The following is a 21214-nucleotide window of genomic DNA, read 5'->3' as shown; positions in this document are numbered from 1 at the left end:
AAACATAAGAAACATACAACTTAATAAAAATTTTGATACTTTTGGCTTCCCATACACCACAACTTTAAACCAGAGTTTAAGTTAAACCCGACTTTAGAATACGGGCCATTGCCTACTGGAACCGGGTGATCCCTGTACAAGCTGATAAGAATTAACCCATTTCATGTTAAGCTTTCAATGCAAGAACATTTCAAGAGTAAATGTACAGTGAGTCGACCACCTCTTTTGAAACTGACCGCCATGAGCACAATAAGATTAATGTGTATTACAGACACTACGCATAGGAGAGTACATTGAGTGTCCATAGGAAAGATAAGAATCGATTTCATGACAGAAAAGAGGAAGTAAAAAGTAGTAAATTCATCAAATCTATCAAAATTTTATTCACCCCACCCACCGGACACCACTTCAAAACAGGTATTCATACCCAGAAATCCGATGTGAGACGATTTTAGAACAAATATCCGTCCTCGGGTGTCGATTCATTAGCCATACCTCGCTGGGGAATCTCCCAAGATGATAACATTATATAACTTGATTTGGAAGAAACAACTATACACATTTCAGTCTTTAAAGCACGGTGCACACTATGCGATTCAAATTTCAAAGAAATTGTAATAACATTTGATATAAACATTCCACCTAATGAAATTTTAGCGATCAGAGTTCAGAATAGTGGTAGGACTACTGAAATCGAAATTCAGTCCAGTTCGAGCCTTTCTGTAGGATTAAAATCAAATTCAAATCTAAATTGTAATGACGTCATCATCGGCTGCGACTTGAAGCTGATATGGACTCCGACCACAGGGCTTGCCGCAAAGCAAGATTATGATTTTATTATTCCTAACATTATGCCAACTTCAACATGAAATAATTTGACTTCTTGGAATTTTCACACTTAAATACAAAATGCAATTTATTAAAAAAAAACCTTTGCACTGGATCGCATAGTGCGCATTGGGCTTAAGTTCCAGTTAAAGAAATATTAGTGTCTCTTGAAGGGTGACTATCCAATATCTTGAAAACATTTTTCTACACATAAACAATGCATGAAAAGCGATCATCTGTAAAGAAAAATGTTAACTATTGGATATGATACAGCACACTAGGACTCTCTAAAAAGCTTTTAAATTTCAGAGTATATTTCAGAGTGAAAGTTTTGGCTATACACAATGATACACTGGCCTTTGTAACATACATGTATATGTATTTTCAGGAGTACGATGAAGATTATTCAATGAATTCTGAACAGTCTCTAAAGGCCATTTAAACACACACTGAGTGCATTGATTAAAATTGTGATACAACTTATTCTGACTAAAATTTGTACAGACTACTACAGTAAAGAGACAAAAAAAATAAACTTGATCTTGTTTCAAAACTCAAAATGAATTTGTACAAATGTTCATCTGAGGTAGAGAGCAATAAAACATAACCATGTTTACCACGCATACATTTTTGTGTATGGCATGGCCAAAGCAATGAAAAATCACTTTTACAATTACTGAAGCACACTACGAAAATCCACCACAGTCAATATCTACATATATTTTGCACAGGTTCAACTGCAGACTTGAAATACGAATCTTGACAATTTGATCGCTTTGCGAAATGAAGTCTTTTATAATTGTAAAAAGTAAAGATTACTAAAATAAACAGAGTTATTTCAGATGCTCTTTAAATTAAAAATATACAGGAGAAAAATATAGCTCTTACGTGTAGGCAAATATTCATGCCTTTGGATAAAATACTGTATCATCCCCCCCCCCCTTTATCAAATATCAGATAAGGGCCTCATTGCAGAAAGAATAGCATTTGAATGCAACAACAAAAATCAATCACAAGTCAATAATACACACTTTTGATTGGTTGAAAATCAAGTTGCGTTTGATTGCAACTCTTTATGCAACCAGTCCAAGATACATTTTCCCAGTAATGTCTGCTATTTCATTGTGGATATCATGATTTTAGGTAGGTTTGAGACCATGCTCCTTCTTTATACTCTGTCAGAGATAATGAGTAGCTATAGATTTGGGGGGTTAGATTGTTTTATAGAATTCATGTTTGCAAATTTGTGTTCCAAATTTAAAACCCTTGACACAAAGGGATGCACCTATTCATTCTATTTTGATTGCAACTGACTCACTCCTGTGCACTGCCCATCGGAACTACAATGAAAAGAAGTTATATGTTAAAGGAGAATGAAACCTTTGGAACAAGATAGCTTGTGTGAAAACAGAAAAATCAAAGAAAAAGATCAACGAAAGTTTGAGAAAAATCGGACAAATAATGAGAAAGTTATGAGCATTTGAATATTGCGATCACTAATGCTATGGAGATCCTCAAATTGGCAATGGGACAAAGATGTGTGATGTCACTTGTGAACAACTCTCCCCATTACTTTAGTATATATTTCACTTAAACTGCCTCTTTTTTCACATCTATCAGTAGAGCATAGATTCTTTCTATAGGAGGGCATGTAGTACAGATTTTTAAAGAATACATCATGGATAAAGAGTTTGTATCACCATATGAAAAAGCAAAAAGAGACATTTTGGGGGTATTTTATAGTCCATCAAAGGAAAAGTTGTTCACATGTGACATCACACATCCTTGTCGCATTGCCAATTTGAAGCATTAGTGATCGCAATATTCAAATGCTCATAACTCTCTCATTATTTCTTCGATTTTTCTCAAACTTTCTTTGTTCTTATTCTTTGATTTTTCTGTTTCGACACAAGCCTACTTGTTCCAAGGGTTTCATTCCCCTTTAATGTTACAAGCTGCTGAACCCGACTGAGGCAATCGGTCACGGAATTCTAGCATATGACACAATGAATCTCTCTCCAGGAGAGTGCTCGATAATCAAATGATTAAAAGGGAGTGATTAACAGTGGAGGTTTGCAAAAATCTGTGCTGTGGTGCCCTACATATATACTGTCAGAGAATGCAATAATGTTTCAAGAGGAAACCCTGAAATTCTATTTCATAAGCATCATTTCATGTTTCGCAGGAAGTTAAAAAAGTTATTCATACACTACGGTACCTAGGGACGCTTACGACTACAGTCACCATTATTGCACCGATCAATCGACCGATTACCTTAAAAATATCTGGTGATTCCTGTCAGACTGATAGGTATGCAATGGTGGTTACAGAATTAGCTGCAAGAGAAAAAATATATCTTTAGATCCTGAATGAAAGTAAAACGATCCCTTCAAATGAGCAAAGTCATGAGGGATTCATCAATCACATGTTGTCCTTTTTTGTAGTTTACTTCTTCTTCAAAAAAATTCTTAGAAGTGGTTTCTCAATTGCTAAGCAAGTGTCTGATGAACTGTCGCTCGCTGTTGCTGGAATGGGTCAACTCTGCTTGGAATGTGTCAGCTCCTGGAAAGACAAAATTAATTTGAACAGCATTAATGAGTTCACATCTTGAATGAATTGATGTTTTGTTGTAACCAAAGGAGCATCACACACTAATAACTGCTAATTGCAACACTGCCTGTAGAACAAGGTCTTCTTTGACTGACATCTGCAACATTAAATCGCTATCTTGCCGAGTTTATTATCCACATTTTACATTCAGGTACGTACATAATGATTTCACAAAATTTTATTGAATAGTTCTAGAGGAAACACGCTTGCTGTGTTGCATAACAGACAAACAGTGATGCTAAAAAATTTAGTGAACCCAACCACAAAATGAACATATTTCAAGTTTTCAAGTTCTGCCATGTTTTAGGTATTTAATTGGGAAGTCAGGTGATCAGATATTACATTCAATATAATTGGTTTCTCTGGGCTTGCCGAACATTGTAATCTTCTCGTCTCCATTCAACACTCAACATGAAGGAGTGCATTTTCTGGTGGGGTTCACTAACTTTTTAGCACGACTGTATGTACTTGGGGTTGAAAAATACTTGAAATATTCCACTTTTTTTCATTTGCTTCGAAGATCCTGCCATTGGATTGACAAAGAGGAAACTTTTCACAGAATACAGCTATGACTTGTTATTGACAGCAAGTTCTACGAAACAGGGGCCTGTCCATAAATTGCAAAATACTATGGCAACATTGTCTCGTGGCGAATTAAAATGAAGGATTTGTGAAGTTGTCATTGACTGATTGTGATTGATCACAGCCTGTCGCTAAATGTCATTGACCAATCAAGATCATTGTTGCATGAGCATTTTGCTCAGAACACTGGCCAGGAACCAATCAGATTTGTTCTATCATGCTCGCGATCCATTCGAAACTTCTGTGATATGGCCCCATTTCCCTTGCAGTGCGGCGATTCGAAAACAGCCGTTTTTAATAATTTCTGTACCAGCAACATGTAGTTGGTTTGTATAGAAATACAGAAAAATAGCTGCTTTCGAGCACGTGAGTCACGGGAATGTGACTGCCGCACTACAGGGCCTTTGACTTACCAAGATATCCTTGAAGTTGGCGAAGGAAATCCGACATGGCCTCTCGAAAGACAGACTGGTCCTGTGAAGATGATGAATAATATAATTTTAATGTTCCTATACCTATTGAAGTCTAAACATTTGTAATATCTACCCTCATCAATATAGCTGAAACACTTAGAAGCAACAGATGAAGTATGATAGGAGGTGCACTGCTGCCAACTTGAATGATCAAATGATGCAACTTTGTTGGTGGGTGTAGCCTGTATCGTATAATATTATACCATATCAAACTGATGGAATTTTTTTTCTTCATATATAAAATATTATCTTTACAGGCTATCATAACATGTACTCCTATTCCATCACTTTGTATTTAATTTTTTTATTTATGGGTTTATCAAACATCACAAATATACTGCTTTTTAATTTTCACTTTTTACCCCCCCCCCCAAAATGAATTAAGGTATGGTGAATTAAAATTCTATTATAACATAATTGGTTAGTTTGTATATTTTTTATGGAAATGAATGAATTCAATTCAATCTCGAGGGACATTTCATTGATAAATCAGGAGATTTCTTGTATAATGAAAGGAATCAACATTGAGCATTCTGAAAACCTACATTCTAGGATTCAGTAGAGTCATAGATGTAGAGGAGCTTGTAGCGCCAAAACAAGGCTCAGATGGCACCAGAGATCATCTAGTGGCCCTGAAGCTTCCAATGCCCTTCAATGGGCCCTGGACCCCAGTTGTCAAGGATTGTAGAAAATCAATTCTATGTATAGCCCCAGCTACTGCTGTTATTGTGCTCAAGAAATATAAAGAGCTTATTTTCCCCGCAATTTAACAAAATGAATACCTAACCGGATGCAATTTAAAGCTGGCCTTTTCATAATCCTTTCTGTTGATCTGATAATCCTTTCACATTAAAGTTCTGTAGACACGGAATCTCCCTCTATTTTGTAACCTTTCATACTGCTTAGGGGTTGTTGACTATCATTATCTTAATCTCTTTTCAATATGGTTCAGTGGCATAATATTTATGAGGATTTACAGATTATGTGTATAAGAACCTGTCTATAGCAGCCACCTGCCTATAGTGACCACTAAAACCGATTCCCACGGAGGCAGATTATGTGTATAACAATCTGTCTATAGCATACACATAATCTGCCTTTGGGAATCAGTTTTAGTGGTCACTATAGGCAGGTGGATGCCATAGACAGGTTCTTTACACATAATCTGCCTCCATGGGAATCGGTTTTAGTGGTCACTATAGGCAGGTGGATGCTATAGAGAGAGAGGTTAGAGCTATAGACCACTAAAACTGATTCCCATAGGCAGACTATGTGTACAGAACCTGTCTATAGCAGCCACCTGCCTAAAGTGACCACTAAAACTGCTTCCCATGGAGGCAGGTTATGTGTATAACAACCTGTCTATAGCAGCCACCTGCCTACAGTGACCACTAAAACTGATTCCAATGGAGGAAGATTGTGTGTATAACAACCTGTCTATAGCAGCCCCCTGTCTACAAAGGTCACTATACAAATGTTTCATGGTATTCACTGTATATGCTCAACAGAGGTACAGAGAAAACACACTCAGTCTCACCTCTTCATCCTCATCCCAGCTATCCCAGTCGGAATCTTCATCGTCAAAGTCTGTCCCTGGAGACGGGGAAACCCCTGCCATTCTGGAGGCTTGATCACTGCCAGAGGAGAGGCGTGGTGTCTGGCCGCTGCCACTGCTGGCGTTGAGGGCCAGAGACTCGGACAAGGGATGACTGGAACCTGAAAGTGCCACACAGATGACTTGTAAGATACCTAACATGTTGAATATTAAATGCTCTTTAAATCCTATAGGGTTCGTGTAGGGACCAACTGATTCTAATTGGAGAGGGTTTGTTTTGTTTTTTAAATGACATATATAGCAAAAGAAATGCATGTCACGTTTTCAGTCGAACATTTCCATGTAGTCCTATCGATTTGTTGCATTTTTTTCTTCCTTTCACAACTCTTTTACATGGTATTTCATGAAATAAGTACATGTAATAGGATAACCCTACTCTCAAAATAACAAACATAGATTAAAGTGGTTACAGAATTTATGTTGTACTAGGATTCTAATAAATCTCTGTGCAGTACCTGAGATTCTTGGTAAATACATATCTATTTATAATCATATCAGTGATTCAATAATCTTACAGGATACACTAATCGGTGCATTACAATACATGTATAGAAAATAAACGACAATCAATTTGAGTCAGTTTATTCCATAAATCAAACTCATGAACAGCAATTATCTTAATCTTTAAGGGTGCTCACATGAATTACTGGAGGATAAGAAAGAACAATGCTAACTGGTTCCTGGACCCTGTAACACAAACCTTGGCGATTGACTGTGGGGGCAATTTTTGCATTCGATTATACGCAATATTCAATTCAATCATACAAAAATCAGCCCCACGATCAATCGCCAAGGTTTGTGCTGCAGGGCCCTGGTCATTGTTGGATTAAAATGCTTCTATAGAAGGTGCAATGGTTACCTGCAGCTCAATTTGAACACCTCTTATTCAGGAATGACACAGTGCTCTACACTAGAAGTGGTATGATTTTTTTTTCTCAGTACATTTAAAAAAATCTTTCATTGATAGAATTCGGGATTGAGAGAAACTGTCCTCCACCGATTCAGAAAAAATAATTTCTAAGAGGGTGGGGGGTATGGAGAAGAGGGAGGGAAGAGAGGGGGAGGGAGTGTGTGGAGGGAATAGAGTGAGGGGGAGTGGGGGAAGGGAGTAGGGGGAAGGGAGGGAGGGGGAGAGAAGAGGGGGGAGAGGGAGGGGGAGTGGGGGGAAGGGAGTAGGGGGAAGGGAGGGAGGGGAAGAGAAGAGGGGGAGGGAAGAGAGGGGGAGGGAGTATGTGGAGAGAATAGAGGGTGGAGGAAGGGAGTAGGGAGAAGAGAGTGAGGGGACAGAAGAGGGTGGGGGGAGGGAAGAGAGGGAGGTGGGCTATGCTCACCCTTTCTGTCATCATCATCGTCCTCATCATCTGATATCCTCATGGTATCAACAGGACTAGCCGGAATATCATTCGATGCAAACAGTGCTAGTCTACCAGCCATATTATCATCAGTTGGGTTCAGGGACACTTTAGTCAGAGGCTGGATGAAAGTCACAAAGAGATAGGTTACAGATTGAGCAAGGGCTGTACTTCTACTGCACAGTACTTTGTCTCTAGATTGTAATTTTGTGATATGTTTTAGATGATCATTTTCTATGTGTCAGTGTTTAACTTTATATAAATATATTGATTTTTTTTTCATGTGATGTTTAATCAAAATACCATGTAAAATTTTTATATAGTTATTTGGACAATACACACTACCTTATGAACCTTGTAAAGCTTATGAACAACAATAGCCAAGGGCAATTCCAGCTTGGGTAAATGGCATTCGTTCAGGTTTCAAGGCATCACACTTTAAAAATTTAGTTTTTGCCGAGTTATCACACACATTCAATATATATTTACATATACAATGAATTTTACGCAATATTATTGAACGTTTGATGATAAAACGCACTTATTAAGTGGCATCAAGGACATGACAAAATATGATAGTTTGAAACAGTTTAAATCATCCATTAACCACTCTGCAACTTCTAAGTGAAGATAAACTTCACGGCCAAAATTCTGAAGTCGAATTTAAATCAAACTCATGTTTAAAACATATGAATAACTATGGGGAGCCAATATGCTGTTGGAGTGATCAGCAAGGGAAAGTTTGTGAAATCAAGGTTGACTGTTATGGTGATATCATCATAGTATGATCTGAGGCCAGTTTCAGAGTTGAATTTAAACCAGTCCCAAATGCTCTTTTTAGATTGGATAAAAATCCAGTTGTGATTGATATTTGGAGATGCGATTCTTTTAGCAAGAGGACCCAGACATAGTTTGAGTGAGGCATATGTTGTGGAATATAAGATGACAAGTAGCTGAAAATTACTTAAACCAAGGAGCATAAGTTGGCACTTGTATTGATTAGAACTCATTTATCATCTTCAGATGTATTCAACTGTGGTCGCATGAACCATAGAATAAGGCCTTGCCTCTAGACTCTTGCTGAGTAAACTCTTTTTGAGATGTGAAAAAGTCAAGATAAAAGGTTATATTTTGAAACATTCAAATTCAGCACTATGGTTTTGAATCCACTGTGTTCAAGTAGATCTTTAGTAGAATTATAATCTATTCCCCAAGCTTTTGTGGAGAAAACTACTTTGGAGATGTGTCCGACACATCCAATTAAAATGCTAGAATAAAACACTGAGGAATTAATCCTCTCAACCCATGTCAGCACTTTTGTCAAGTAAAACCTTACTATTAGATCTATTCTTGAGGCTATTGCACAGAAAAGTTTCTGCAGATGTGCCGAGGTCTGGATGCAAAGACTAAGATCCTGGTACATCTCTAGCATCTGTCGCATGGTAGATAAATCCAGGGTCTGGAAAAAAAAAAAAAAAAAAAAAAAAAATACATCACAAGTCACAGTTGGTCCATAATGTTCTATGGAACCTGTCAAAAATCTCGGCATTCATTCCTGTTCTTGATTTGATTTAAGAACCTTCCACATAAACAATCTATATTTTTTAAGAGTTAACTTGATGGATTCTCAACTGCACATGGCCGAAATCTATACCCAGACCATTGCAAGACCAGGGTCCTATAACTCAAAGGTTAGCGATTAATTGTACGCTTGGTTTTCACGACTGATTGTACATTATAGTTAATGCAATCAATCATAAAAAATGTTCTACAATAATTGCTAAGTTTTGTGTTACGGGCCCCAAGAATAGATTACACACCTAGTTACCTGTTCATTGCAGTCAAATAGCAAACGACCCCCCCCCCAAAAAAAAAAAAAAAAAATCTCTGTAATGCTTCCGGCATCTACCTATGGTGGGCAGTGGCATAAAAATGAATATTAAAAAACTTTCCAAGGACTGAACGAACCCTCCACATACCTTGATCTTAATCAGTGATGCAATAAGAGCCAGGGAAAGTTGTAGGTTGTTATCAAACTCCTTGGGAATCTCTGAATTGCCATTCTCCGTGATGTGACCTTTGACCTTAGTGACTAACAGGCAGCATCTACAGATGTAGGAGAGAATATATGACAGTCAATTGAGATGATTTAAAAAGACTCATGTCATACCCATTTACATTAATAGGTACCAATCAACACTTTAAATCACTTTGAAAACAAAAATAAAAGTGCAGTGTAATTTAATCTATGGGTAATGATGTCAGTGCTCCAACTAATAATTTAAGTAATAGTTTTAAAGGGGGAAAAATTCCTTTAACAAATTCAAGAAAAAAATTACTGCTTTGGTAAGCTTATGCTTGCGATGTTACATGTTTTGCCAGACCTTTGCTTCAGATGGCGTAGTTGCTGGTAAATTTTTCCTCATATAAAAGAATGTTTTCTCATGTCTTCTCATACAAATCAGATGAACCTTACCAACAATTCTTAACAGTATGGGGCCTGTTTCATAAAACTTGTTATAATGACAAATTTTCAATAACAGTTCGAAGATATTGAAACCCTTCAATCTGATTTGCTGAAGAGAAATTTGTAACAGAAATTGTGCATTTCATCATTACAATAATATAAAATGAGACCCTGATGTTAATCAATAAATGGGCAAATTCTATAAAGTGTGTAGATGCGAACCCCTACATATTGAACCTCCCTGAAAAGATTTGCCTCCACTGTGTGTGCTTCATATGAAAGACTGAAATTTTCTAGAACTATCATCACTTGGGTAGCTCATGAAGTGAAGGAAAAATTGAGAAAATTTAGAAACTTTATAGTATTACCCAAATGTCTTTCTTTCTTTTTTTAAATAAAAGAGAGATTTTTTTCCCCTTACCCATCCAGTAGAGTCTTTGAGATGCTTTCATCCTGCTGATAGTCCTGGAGAAGGGCCAGGTACAGAGGTAAGGTCTGGCTCGCTGTGCCAGGACTACATCGCCTCAGGTAGTCCAGGATGAGACAGTGCGTCTCCTGGAGGACGTAGCGCTCCAGCTGCCTGATGTGAGGGGCTGCGTTCTCATCACGGAGGCAACAACTGAAAAGTCAAGATGGGTGTTCACCAGCTGAGGTTAATTTTCTGATTGGTTTACACCTGTTTTGTCTGCTTCCCATTTGGTCCAATCCCACATGGTCTAATCCCAATTCGTCTACAACCAGCTCATCTATTGACCATTTGATCTAATTGCCATTTAGCCCATTCACCATTTTGTCTAATTCTGGGTGGGCTAAACCCATGTCATATAATAATTATCTACTTGGTCTATCACCACTCAGTCTATATGGTAGGATGAACTGTTAACAAACCAAATCTTTTCTGATGTCAGGTTTAACTTAGACCATGGTCTAACTCTGTGCTAAAATTATCGAAAGTAAAAAATTGTCAAAATTTTCTTTACATTGCATGTTTATTATGTTTACCTTTCCTGAACTTGTGAATGGTGAAGAAACCTATCTTATTAATCCCTCGGAAACAGTTAAGAATGGTTTGAGAGAAACATGAGCTGATACATTGTATTCTACTGTTAGAGATTTATGCCACTATTGGCTATCCATAGTTAAACTGCAACTTCAAACCAGAGTTTAAATTAAACCCGACTTCAGAATGCGGGCCAATTAGACGACAAAGTGGAAATTAGACCAACATAGCATTAGACTCTAGGTGAATAATACCAAGTGTAGACCAAATTGATAGTAGACAAAAGGGATGGTATTCTGATAATTAAACCTAGGTTTGACCCTAGTTTAATTAAACTAGAATTGTAAACTACACTTCAATGGAATGCTGAGCTTTATGATAGTCCTTCTTTATTCATAGAATTATGATGTATCAATGAATTCATGAAAATTCATATTTCTGTATTTTCCTATTCTTCCCATTTCATGACTCAATTGTTTGTTGGGACAACTTTTTGCAGCAGTATAAGAATAATTCTTAATTGGTAAATGAGATGACAACTGGCACTCCATAAAAGTGTGGTCTAAGTCAATTCAGGTTTAACGAAACCATGGCCATCAGAATATCACCCAATGGCCCATTATCTGAAGTCAGGTTTAACTTAGACCACGGTCTAAATCTGTGCTAAAATTATGGGAAGCCAAGAGCGTCAAACTTTTTATTAAGTTGTATGTTTCTTATGTTTACTGTGCTCTTTCCTGATTCATCAATGGTGAAGACAATCATCTATTTATACTTCCTAGACAATTATGAATTATTTGAGAGCCAAATGAGCTGAAATATGATATCTCTACCGTTAGTGATTTATGTAACAATTAGCTATCCGTACTTAAACCACAACTTTAAACCTGAGTTTAAGTTAAACCCGACTTCAGAATACGGGCCAATTAATGAGACTATCTGAGAAGCAGACCAACTGCTTGTCGACCAAGCAAATATAAACCTGAACCAGCATCGTGTTTCATAAAGCTCTTATTAAGTTACAAATAAATTTATGCATAACTGGTGACCTGTTCTTGTGTGCTTAAAGCTATATCAGATTATCATTTTTTAATGTTTCTTGTTAATTATTTGAAATCTTGTCTTTTAGATTATATATTCTGAGATAAAAGGATATTCTCGCATTCACTATACATCTTACACATATATACTGTCGGACTACTTATCAAAGCTTTATTAATCTTTGGAAAATAAGTGAACTTTCCAGTGGTGCCAACATAATATGATACGACAGATTTTCACAACTTATAAAACCCAATTTTGAAGAAAAAAAATACTCAAGGAAAATTGCAGGGTTGGGAAATAAATTAGGATTTTAGACAAAGACTTGTAAGGCATCTCACCATAAGAATCCATCCAATGGCATAAGCACATCATGAGCATTGGTGAACCTGGCATGCTGGGTGCAGACCTCGCTCTCAGGGTGGGCGTGACTGAAGATACGGGTTTGGAACTGGTGAAGTGCCTCATCAAGAGAATCCTTCTCCTGTATTAAAGACAGTTGAAAAAAATTGGTTCTTGGAGTTTACATGCAGTCTAAACTGTAGATATTTCAATGCTGTAAAATAGTTTATCATGAATGATATCTCCATGTATAATTAATATCACTGAATGCTTCAAGAACACACTGAAGAGCTTTTTCTTTTCTTTCATCTTTTGCTAGCAAATATTGGATAAGTCAGTAGTCCTCCTGAGGTTTTGTGAAGTGTACCCAAATGTAAGATGCCCATCATGCCCAGCAGTGTACAAAAATGTCTTGAAGTACAGTTCTACCGAATGAAGTCTAAACAGGAACAGATGGAGATCAGGACTAAGAAGAACAAGAAGGTCAGCAGTCCTCCTGAGGGTTCGTGAAGTGCACCCAAATACAAGATGCCCATCATGTGCAGCAGTGAACAACAGTGTCTTGAAGTACAGTTCTACCGGAACAAGCCTAAACAGGAACAGAGGGAGATCAGGACTAAGAAGAACAGGAAGGTCAGATGCTAACATTCATCATCATTAAATCATCATGCGGTTAGGAATCTCCTGCGGAATCATCAAGCTGGCAGGTTAAGTAGACGCCGTAACGAACAAGAGTAGCCCTCCTCCACATTCAACAGGGTTACTCGCCCTAGATCTTCGCTCTCATTTATACCAAATGATCAAGCGTCATCAAATCATTCCGGAGATCTGCCGCAATGCTCAGGCTTTTATCAGTGGCTCCCACCATTTTTTGATGACCACCCACAACACCCGCAACATGTGGGCATATCGACCATGAAGACAACCATCTTGTGATTTCGACTACCAAAGGAATGACAACAGAGGCAAGGTAACATGGTGGGAAGGGCCAAGGGCAAGGGTCCATCATCAGTCCTTTCTTCTTCCGTAACAACTTCAATAGGGAAGAGAACAACAGAATGACCAACAATGATGTTCAAGCGATCGATCATGTGCCAAGGTATCGTCAGGGAGAGGACAGGTGTTTTCAACGCACTTGGTGGGCTCAGGATGGTACCCCAGCACACGGGATGCAAATCGTCAAGGATCGGCTCACCAACCTGTTTGGGGACCACATGATTGCATTGAACCGTCCAGTTGAATGGCCATCAGGGCCCCCGGACCTGACCCCTGTGGATTTTTTCCTGTGGGATACTTCAGGTCAAAGCTTTTTACTACCCAACCTGCAGAGTTAGATGAGCTAGAGAGGCATTGATGTCCTCCGACAAGAAAGAGATTTAATTTGGCGCAATGGAGGACATGTTTTGAAGAGCAAGACTGTGTGTATACAGACATTACGGTCTCGTAGAAGACTGAATTGTGAAATGTACCTAGCTTAGAAGAAAACTAGAGAACTGCTCATGAAAAGACGATTAACATGAATTTCATTTTTAATCAATTCTATTTTTTATCCCTTTTTACAGCTACCACGAACCATAAAGTAGTCATGCTTTGTTAGGTACACTTTGAAAACAATTACTGCAGAAGCAACATTCAAGGATTGCTTTCTGCCAGTATCTACTGAAAATGTAGATTAATGTCTTTCAAAAGGACATTAGTGTTGAGTAGATATTTGAACTTTAGACACAACCCCTCTACAATGTTTTAATTCAAGGAAGACCATCGTCAGGAAAGTGGTCAAATTACTCTACCTGTTCTAGTTCCTCTTCAAAGTGGGCCAACGAGATAAGGAGGATCTCCATGGCGACAACAGATAGCTTGTCGATGACCTCTCTCTCCATGAGCTGTTTGGCAGTGGTGGCATAGTCAGCTAGACCCTGTGTGACGGTGACTACGATGGTGGCTGAGACCTGACGGCAGGTTTCAGAGTCTCTCTGCGATTTAGGGAAGAAAAGTGCGATGAGAAAGACTGTTAGTCATAAATGCCATTTGTGGAAACAATCTAAACATAAAATAGCTGCCAAGCACTAGTATGTATGAATTAAACATATGTGCCAAAGGATTCTGGTAGGAAATAAGTAATTGCTGGGAAAAGGCCAAAACAAGTACAGTATTCAAGCAAGGTGTGTGGGTCATTTTCCATCCAATAATAATGCACTGCCCCCATGTGTAATATCTGTGTTGATGACTACAGTGTGATCCTTTTCAGCTTAACTTTCATGATTTCACAAAGTTTTAGTTTATGTATTTGCGATTAGAAAAAACTGCACAAGTGCATAATAAACATAGTAATATTTCATTAGTTTCTTTGGGAGGAGAGAAAATTGTCAATCGTCGTAGACATTTTATGGTACACAATGTATTCTTCTTTTGAAATACTAATAATCAATAGGTATACATTTATATGGCCTTTCATACTTCGTGTTTCTAAATGCGCTTTACATTGTAAGTAATACTACTCTGGTCATAGGATCCATCACTGTTCCACATATAAATATGCAAGATCTCCAATCCCTGGGGAACATCCTGGCCAGGCAACAGCTTTTAATAGGTGCACACATGCCTATCTAATCACATTGATGTCCACATCCTACCGGGTACCCATTTAACACCTTAAGTGGAGACTGAGAAATGTGGATAAGTGCCTTGCCAATGGACAATAGCACCGGGTGGCATTTGAACCCTTGACTCTTGGTTTAAGAGTCAAGTGAATGAACCACCACACCAAGACAACTCCACTATAAAATATAGGAATATGCGTCAATGTCTTACCCTCCAGCCTGCGACAGGTTGCTGTAGATACTGCATCATTCTATTGGCATGTTGGATACTGTGCTTCAAGGTATTTGCAGCACCGTAGCAGAGGAGGCTGGCCTCGGAGGTCAAGCATTGCTTCCAGAAGTTCACCAGGGTCTCAGGGTGGTACCATCGAAGACACTCCGCCACCAGGGGCAAGGCCTGGAGGGGATAAGGTCAAAGGTCAACGGGGTGATGTGACATGAATATGGAAAAGATACCAGTAACTGGTATACCCACAGAGCTTAAAGTGTTACACATTTTAACAACAAAAATCAAAAAAAAAATTCTAAAAGGCTCTATGGTCTACATCTATTCTTGTGTTTTTGCTAAATTTTGTTACTTTTTTATCAAATAAAATAACTCTTATTCTGAAATCAGGTTGGATTTAAACTCTGGTCTAAAGTTGTGGTTTAACTATGGATAGCCAATTTGAATTAACATCTTCCAAACTTCTAATATCAATTGACATTCAAATCATTCATTACAGGCTGGGATACTACAATCTTTTTTATCTTTTCAACAATTACAGCATTAGAAATGAGCATCTTGAGAACCTTAAAGATAAATACCAGTTGTGGTAACGATCTCAAAATGAATTTGAACAGAATCCAATAACATTACTACCCAAGTGTTTGTATATGTATAGATAAAAAAATATGTACCAAGTGGATCTGGAAGAAAATGCATAATTGCTGAGAAATGAGCAAAATAAGCATGGAATTACATCATATGTCAGGTGTTTTTCAAAGCAATATTGTCCCACATATGCCTTTTTGTTTTAGTGATCATCAAAATTATCTGTTTTGAGCTAAGATTTGATAGATTGATCCAATCAACCTCAACTACTGTAAACGCTGTTATTTTCGCGGGATTAACTTTTCGTGCTTGGCGACTTCAAAACATATTTGCGGGTTCTTGAATTCGCGCTGCACACTTCATAAATACGAAGTCACTTCCTCCTTCCCCATCTGTGAATGGTTTTAATTAACATTTCAGCAACAAGATTGTATTTTCTGATCATAATTCTAGCTCTAAAGCGGCATAATTCAGCATTGTTTTGATCCAATCATGAGCTTTTGTGACATTTAGTGCAACTTTTCTTTGCGGGTCCGACATCGGGGAAGGCAAAACGGAGGCGCTGCTGGCCTGGTATGGACGGCCGAGCACCAGGTTTAGGACCGGGGGGATTACGGCTATTAAAAGTGCATGGGATCAATCAACAAACCAGTGGGCGATCGACAAGACGTCTTCTTAAAAACTAAACAGATCTTAACACTCACCAATCAAACAGCAAAAAGCAACTTATATTTCAACCAAAATCATAATTTAAATACCGATCTGCGACTTGCTTAACGCTTGCTTGCTTAAATGTTTCCCTCTATAGGTCAAATTATGCAGTCTCTTTGCCAAAACGATACGCGCAATTGAACCATGGTTTAAAACTTGCAAGATGCTCATAAATTTGTGCTCGCTGATCTTGCCACGAAATCCGCGAAAATTTCCACTTTTACAGTAAATGGAAATCTATCATTGTCATAATTTTTCCTACCAGAAATTTGCACAATGTCCTTTGCAAACAAAGAGAAGCACGCTGAATTGTCAAGAAAACAATGAAAGCATGAATATACAGCATATTTAGACAATATTTTGAACAAAATGTTGACATTGCTGGCTTTCCATAGTTGCGGGTTGACTGGATCAATCGCTTTGTAAGACGGGGCCCTGGAGCACACTAAATCTGTTGGGATCAAAGATATTTGTAATAGCTTTTTATATGACCATTCCAACCTGTAAAATCTTAATGACCAAATAGTAGTATGAATACTAAAATCAAAATTCCGGTTTATTTTGAGCTTCCCTGTAGGACTGTATGCAAATTAAACTCCAAATCGTAATGAAGTCATCATTGGCTGGAAGTTGTACCTCATTTTTACTTTTCTCAACTTTTACTTTTCTTTGCTTGCAGCAAAGTAGCATTCTGATTTTATTATTGCGAACATTATGCCCAACTTATTCCAAATGAATTAATATTGCTTCTTGAGAATCTCATATTCAATAAAAAGTGTGATTTCATGAAAAATTAAGTCGTAGTTGGATCGTGTAGTATGTGCCAGCCTTAAAGCCACAGCCCAAAAGATTCACAGGTTATTGTTTTACCTGCTGGCTCATTCTCCTGAGTTCCCATCTACTGCTTGCCAGAGAGTTGACTGTTTGGAGCATTATCTGATGTAATATATTGGTCAGAGAGTCCAAATGAAGGTCCTTTAACCATGGCAACGGCGTGCTTAACTTGGATGCATCCCTATCGTTCCTGAAAAAGCATACATACATATAATGTAAATCATTGATGGAATTTATGCATGTTCAATTTAATTGTGCAATAAAATTATATTGCATTAAGATAAATATATTATCAATATCATTCGGTATTAATGATTAATAGTAGTGCATTAAAAAGTTTATTTTGGTCTGCATGATTTTCCTAGGCAGTATCAAGCATACTGCACGATGTGTCGGTATCTGACAGATTTCCCACAATAATAACAATCCGCTTTTATATAGCGCTTAATACATCGGAACGACGTGTCTAAGTGCTTTACAGATACATTATTACCTCGGTCATCGGATTAAATCAGTCATTCCTGCACACAGTGTGTGTACATCCTCCACTCCCTGGGGAGTATTCCAGTCAGTCACCGGTGAGGTGCACACAGTACTGGACAAGCTACAATGACTTTCACATCCTACCGGGTACCCATTTAGCACCTGGGTCGAGAGTGGCAAAGTGCGGATTATCGCCTTGCCAAAGGACACCAGACCGCGGTGGGATTGGAACACACGACCCTCTGTTTACAAGGCGAGAGTCAGAACCACTACAACACGGCTCCTCCATAGGCCTAAATACAAAACTTGCCATGCACTACTGTGGCATATCGCATGGTTAAATAAATAATTACCATTAAAGATAACTATAATTACACTGGATAGCTTGTTTTCACTGGATACCAGAAGTATTCTACTCATTAGTGTCACTCATCATTGCAAATACATGTAAAATACCTAAATAATCCAAATACATTGCTGATGAACCTTTAGATCATTACATAAAAATAGTGATTTTTTTCAAGTTTGGTGTCTGTGCTGATATTGATATTAGAGGCGTAATCTAGATTGCTTTTCCATTGCTCCAACACCTAATGTGAGATTACAAACATGTTCCCAATAACATTATTCATAGCATAACACCTAGTAAGATTCATCCCAGGACCAGCTTCACTTTTTTTAAAGTTTGGTGCTGTGCTGATGCAAACTGTTGGCACAAAATCAACACCAAACAGTCAACACTGAACTTGAAATATCTCATTGTATACAAATTGGGGAGTACTTTAAACTGAAGTACTGATCAGACAAAAAAGGCCAACTTGATGGTATGGTGTACCTCATAGAATCTGCAAGAGACCATCTAAGAATCAGACCAACCCGTATTCGACCAAAAAGCAATTAAACCAAATTTGATAGTAAACTTCATAGATTCTGTTGGAGATAATCTGAGAATGAGACCAGTATTTAGACCAAATGGCAGTGATTTCTTTAAACTCTATGGACCTACCTAGTGAGAGATTTGTAGGCTTTTAGAAGATATCTGGCTTCACTTGAAAGGGAAACATCTTCGTCATCATCATCGGTACAAGTTGATGGTTGAATGGGGTCATTCAAGGTGCTCTTGGACTCCTCTAGCAAGTTCCTTGTCTGTAGTGACATTTATAATAATCATGATAACATTAACAATAAAAATATTATTTAACATTTACATAACAAACATTTAAATTACTGTTATTCTCTAGAGATTAAGCACAGCTGCCAACCTTGTGCAAATAAACAAACAAACGAAAGAATAATAATAATAACTAGTGTGTGGAATTTAGAGCAGAGCAATTGTCGCCGGAGCAAATGTCATGGCGCCCTATGGTAAGGTTGTTGTATCACACAGTGTTTGGTTCAGAATCACCCAAGGATAAGCACTGTCCTCAGGTTAATATGTGCTAATGACAGGACACAGCCCAGGGGAACAATTCATGAAACAAAAAATGGTCAGTGATTTACACTGGCAACTGTTACAAGCTACCAAAATCCTTGCATCTGATTGGCTATGAAAAAATTAGTGAGTGAAAATTAGACTATTTGCACCATGAAACACTCCCTATGTAAGGTTTGTATGAGGTTTTATAAAGTGCACAGACTTAAAATGGAAGTACAAAATGCCAGAGGAATGTGTCATGGAACCCGATTGACACATCCTAAGAACACGCTAAACACACAATCTCACCTCAATTTTTAGATTCTTGTCTGTGTCGTGCGTTTGTCCGAGGAGGGAGAGTGTCCCACTCAGACCGTGGCTTGCTCTCCTGCCCCCGGGTAGATTGCCCTCCGGAGTGCTTGGGAATGAGTAGTGCTTCATGATTGGCTGGTTGAAGAACGACCCTTCAGCCAAGGTTTGAGCCCTGTCATTTGATTGGATAATAGATTTCGACTTCATTTGAATATCAAATTTGGCTCATTTTTTACATTGTATTTCTTCTTAAAACTGACATGCACTGGTATTTTTTGCTTCAGATAATATAAGAGGCATTCAAACAAGTTCTTTCTTGCACTTCATTTTCCATTCACTTCAACATTAAAAACATTTATTTTATTACAGCAATTTAGTGGGATGAATCATAACTATTAAAAAATCAGCAGCTTTTTTTTTCTCTCAAGGTTATAAAGATTTCAAAACTTAACAAAATTCTTACATTTAATTAGCATATCCTATAAATATGCAGCTTTGTGTAACATGTGCATGGAAATAATAAAGTCATCCTTTTCTATAGAGCACATTAACTATACTAGATGTAGTAGGACAATACCATACATAATATAATGAACTCTTACATGTAGGACCTTTCTGAACTGATTTCTGTTTTCTATTCCAGGGGACTGTTTCATAAACACTTACAACCATTGTAATTTTGCCATTATTGTAATCTGCATGAAATCCTTCATAGTGAATGGCTGTTGAGCCCTGATGTCATAGTTGCCATAATTCAAGAGTTACACAAGTTGTTAGTCTTTATAAAACAGGCCCCAGGATAAAAAAAAAATATTGTAATGCTCTCAAATTATTATGGCTTGAACAGTTCATGGAGTGAAATATGAATAGAGAAAAATGGGGTTGGAAATACAAAAAAGGTTGATTATTTTGACAAGCATACAGTACAAATGTATACATACCTACATGTAAGAATACAAGATAAGAATGCAATGTATACACATCTTTCTTCTTACTGCCCGGATACACGTCCGCATTATAGTACATGTTAGCAAGAAAGTAAGCAAGAACTAGAAATAGCAATCTGCACTACACACATTGAGTGACCTTATTTAGCTATAAGAGTGGACATCAAATTAAAGATCTTCATCATTTTTTTTTTATTATCAAGTGTCCCAAGGATTATATCTAATTCTGCACACAGTTTTGCACATGATTGCCAGTCATCTAGGTAAGTCATAAAATTTGAATTTAAAAAAAAACTGACCTCCCTGTGTGTCTATTGTTGGTAAATTACCACTTAGTTTACACCTGCTTTGTCAACATTCCACTTGGTCTCATCTCACATGGTCTAATCCTAATTCATCTACAGTCAATTTGTCTCTGCCATTGGTCCAAAAGCCATTTGGCCCATTTACCATTTTGTCAAATTTCCAGTTAGGTTATATCAATGTCGTTTAATATCCGCTTATGATCTGGGAGCGTTTCATCAACATTTTCATCCAACAAGTTGGACCATTGGTCCAAAGCCATTTAGCCCATTTACAATTTTGTCAAATTCCAGTTAGGTTATATCAATGTCTTTTAATATCCGCTTATGATCTGGGAGCGTTTCATCAACATTTTCATCCGACAAGTTGTCAGATCTGACAACTTTCCTTGATTCTGATTGGCTTAGAAGCACTATTAACTATGGTAACTGTCGGATAAAACAGGACTTGTCGTATCAAGTACTTTCATGAAACACTCCCTATGGA

General features: G+C 37.7%; 1 protein-coding gene across 1 annotated transcript in view; it reads right to left on the bottom strand.

Moving 5' to 3' along the window:
- Nucleotides 1-923: 923 nt before the first annotated feature.
- LOC129254287 (uncharacterized) overlaps nt 924-21214 on the bottom strand; it is a 45733-nt gene continuing 25442 nt past the window's right edge. The window contains exons 15-27 of the mRNA XM_054892739.2: nt 19476-19650; nt 18759-18898; nt 17306-17459; nt 15122-15307; nt 14101-14283; nt 12310-12452; nt 10349-10546; nt 9440-9566; nt 8797-8919; nt 7440-7581; nt 6031-6209; nt 4434-4494; nt 924-3390 (exon numbers count right to left, since the gene is read on the bottom strand). Coding sequence (XP_054748714.2) covers nt 3311-3390; nt 4434-4494; nt 6031-6209; nt 7440-7581; nt 8797-8919; nt 9440-9566; nt 10349-10546; nt 12310-12452; nt 14101-14283; nt 15122-15307; nt 17306-17459; nt 18759-18898; nt 19476-19650 — 1891 coding nt within the window. The 3' untranslated portion in view covers nt 924-3310. The remainder of the gene's footprint in view (nt 3391-4433; nt 4495-6030; nt 6210-7439; nt 7582-8796; nt 8920-9439; nt 9567-10348; nt 10547-12309; nt 12453-14100; nt 14284-15121; nt 15308-17305; nt 17460-18758; nt 18899-19475; nt 19651-21214) is intronic.

Source organism: Lytechinus pictus, chromosome 2 (genome assembly GCF_037042905.1).
Source record: "Lytechinus pictus isolate F3 Inbred chromosome 2, Lp3.0, whole genome shotgun sequence".
Taxonomy (NCBI): domain Eukaryota; kingdom Metazoa; phylum Echinodermata; class Echinoidea; order Temnopleuroida; family Toxopneustidae; genus Lytechinus; species Lytechinus pictus.
This window is presented reverse-complemented; position numbering and strand designations above follow the sequence as displayed.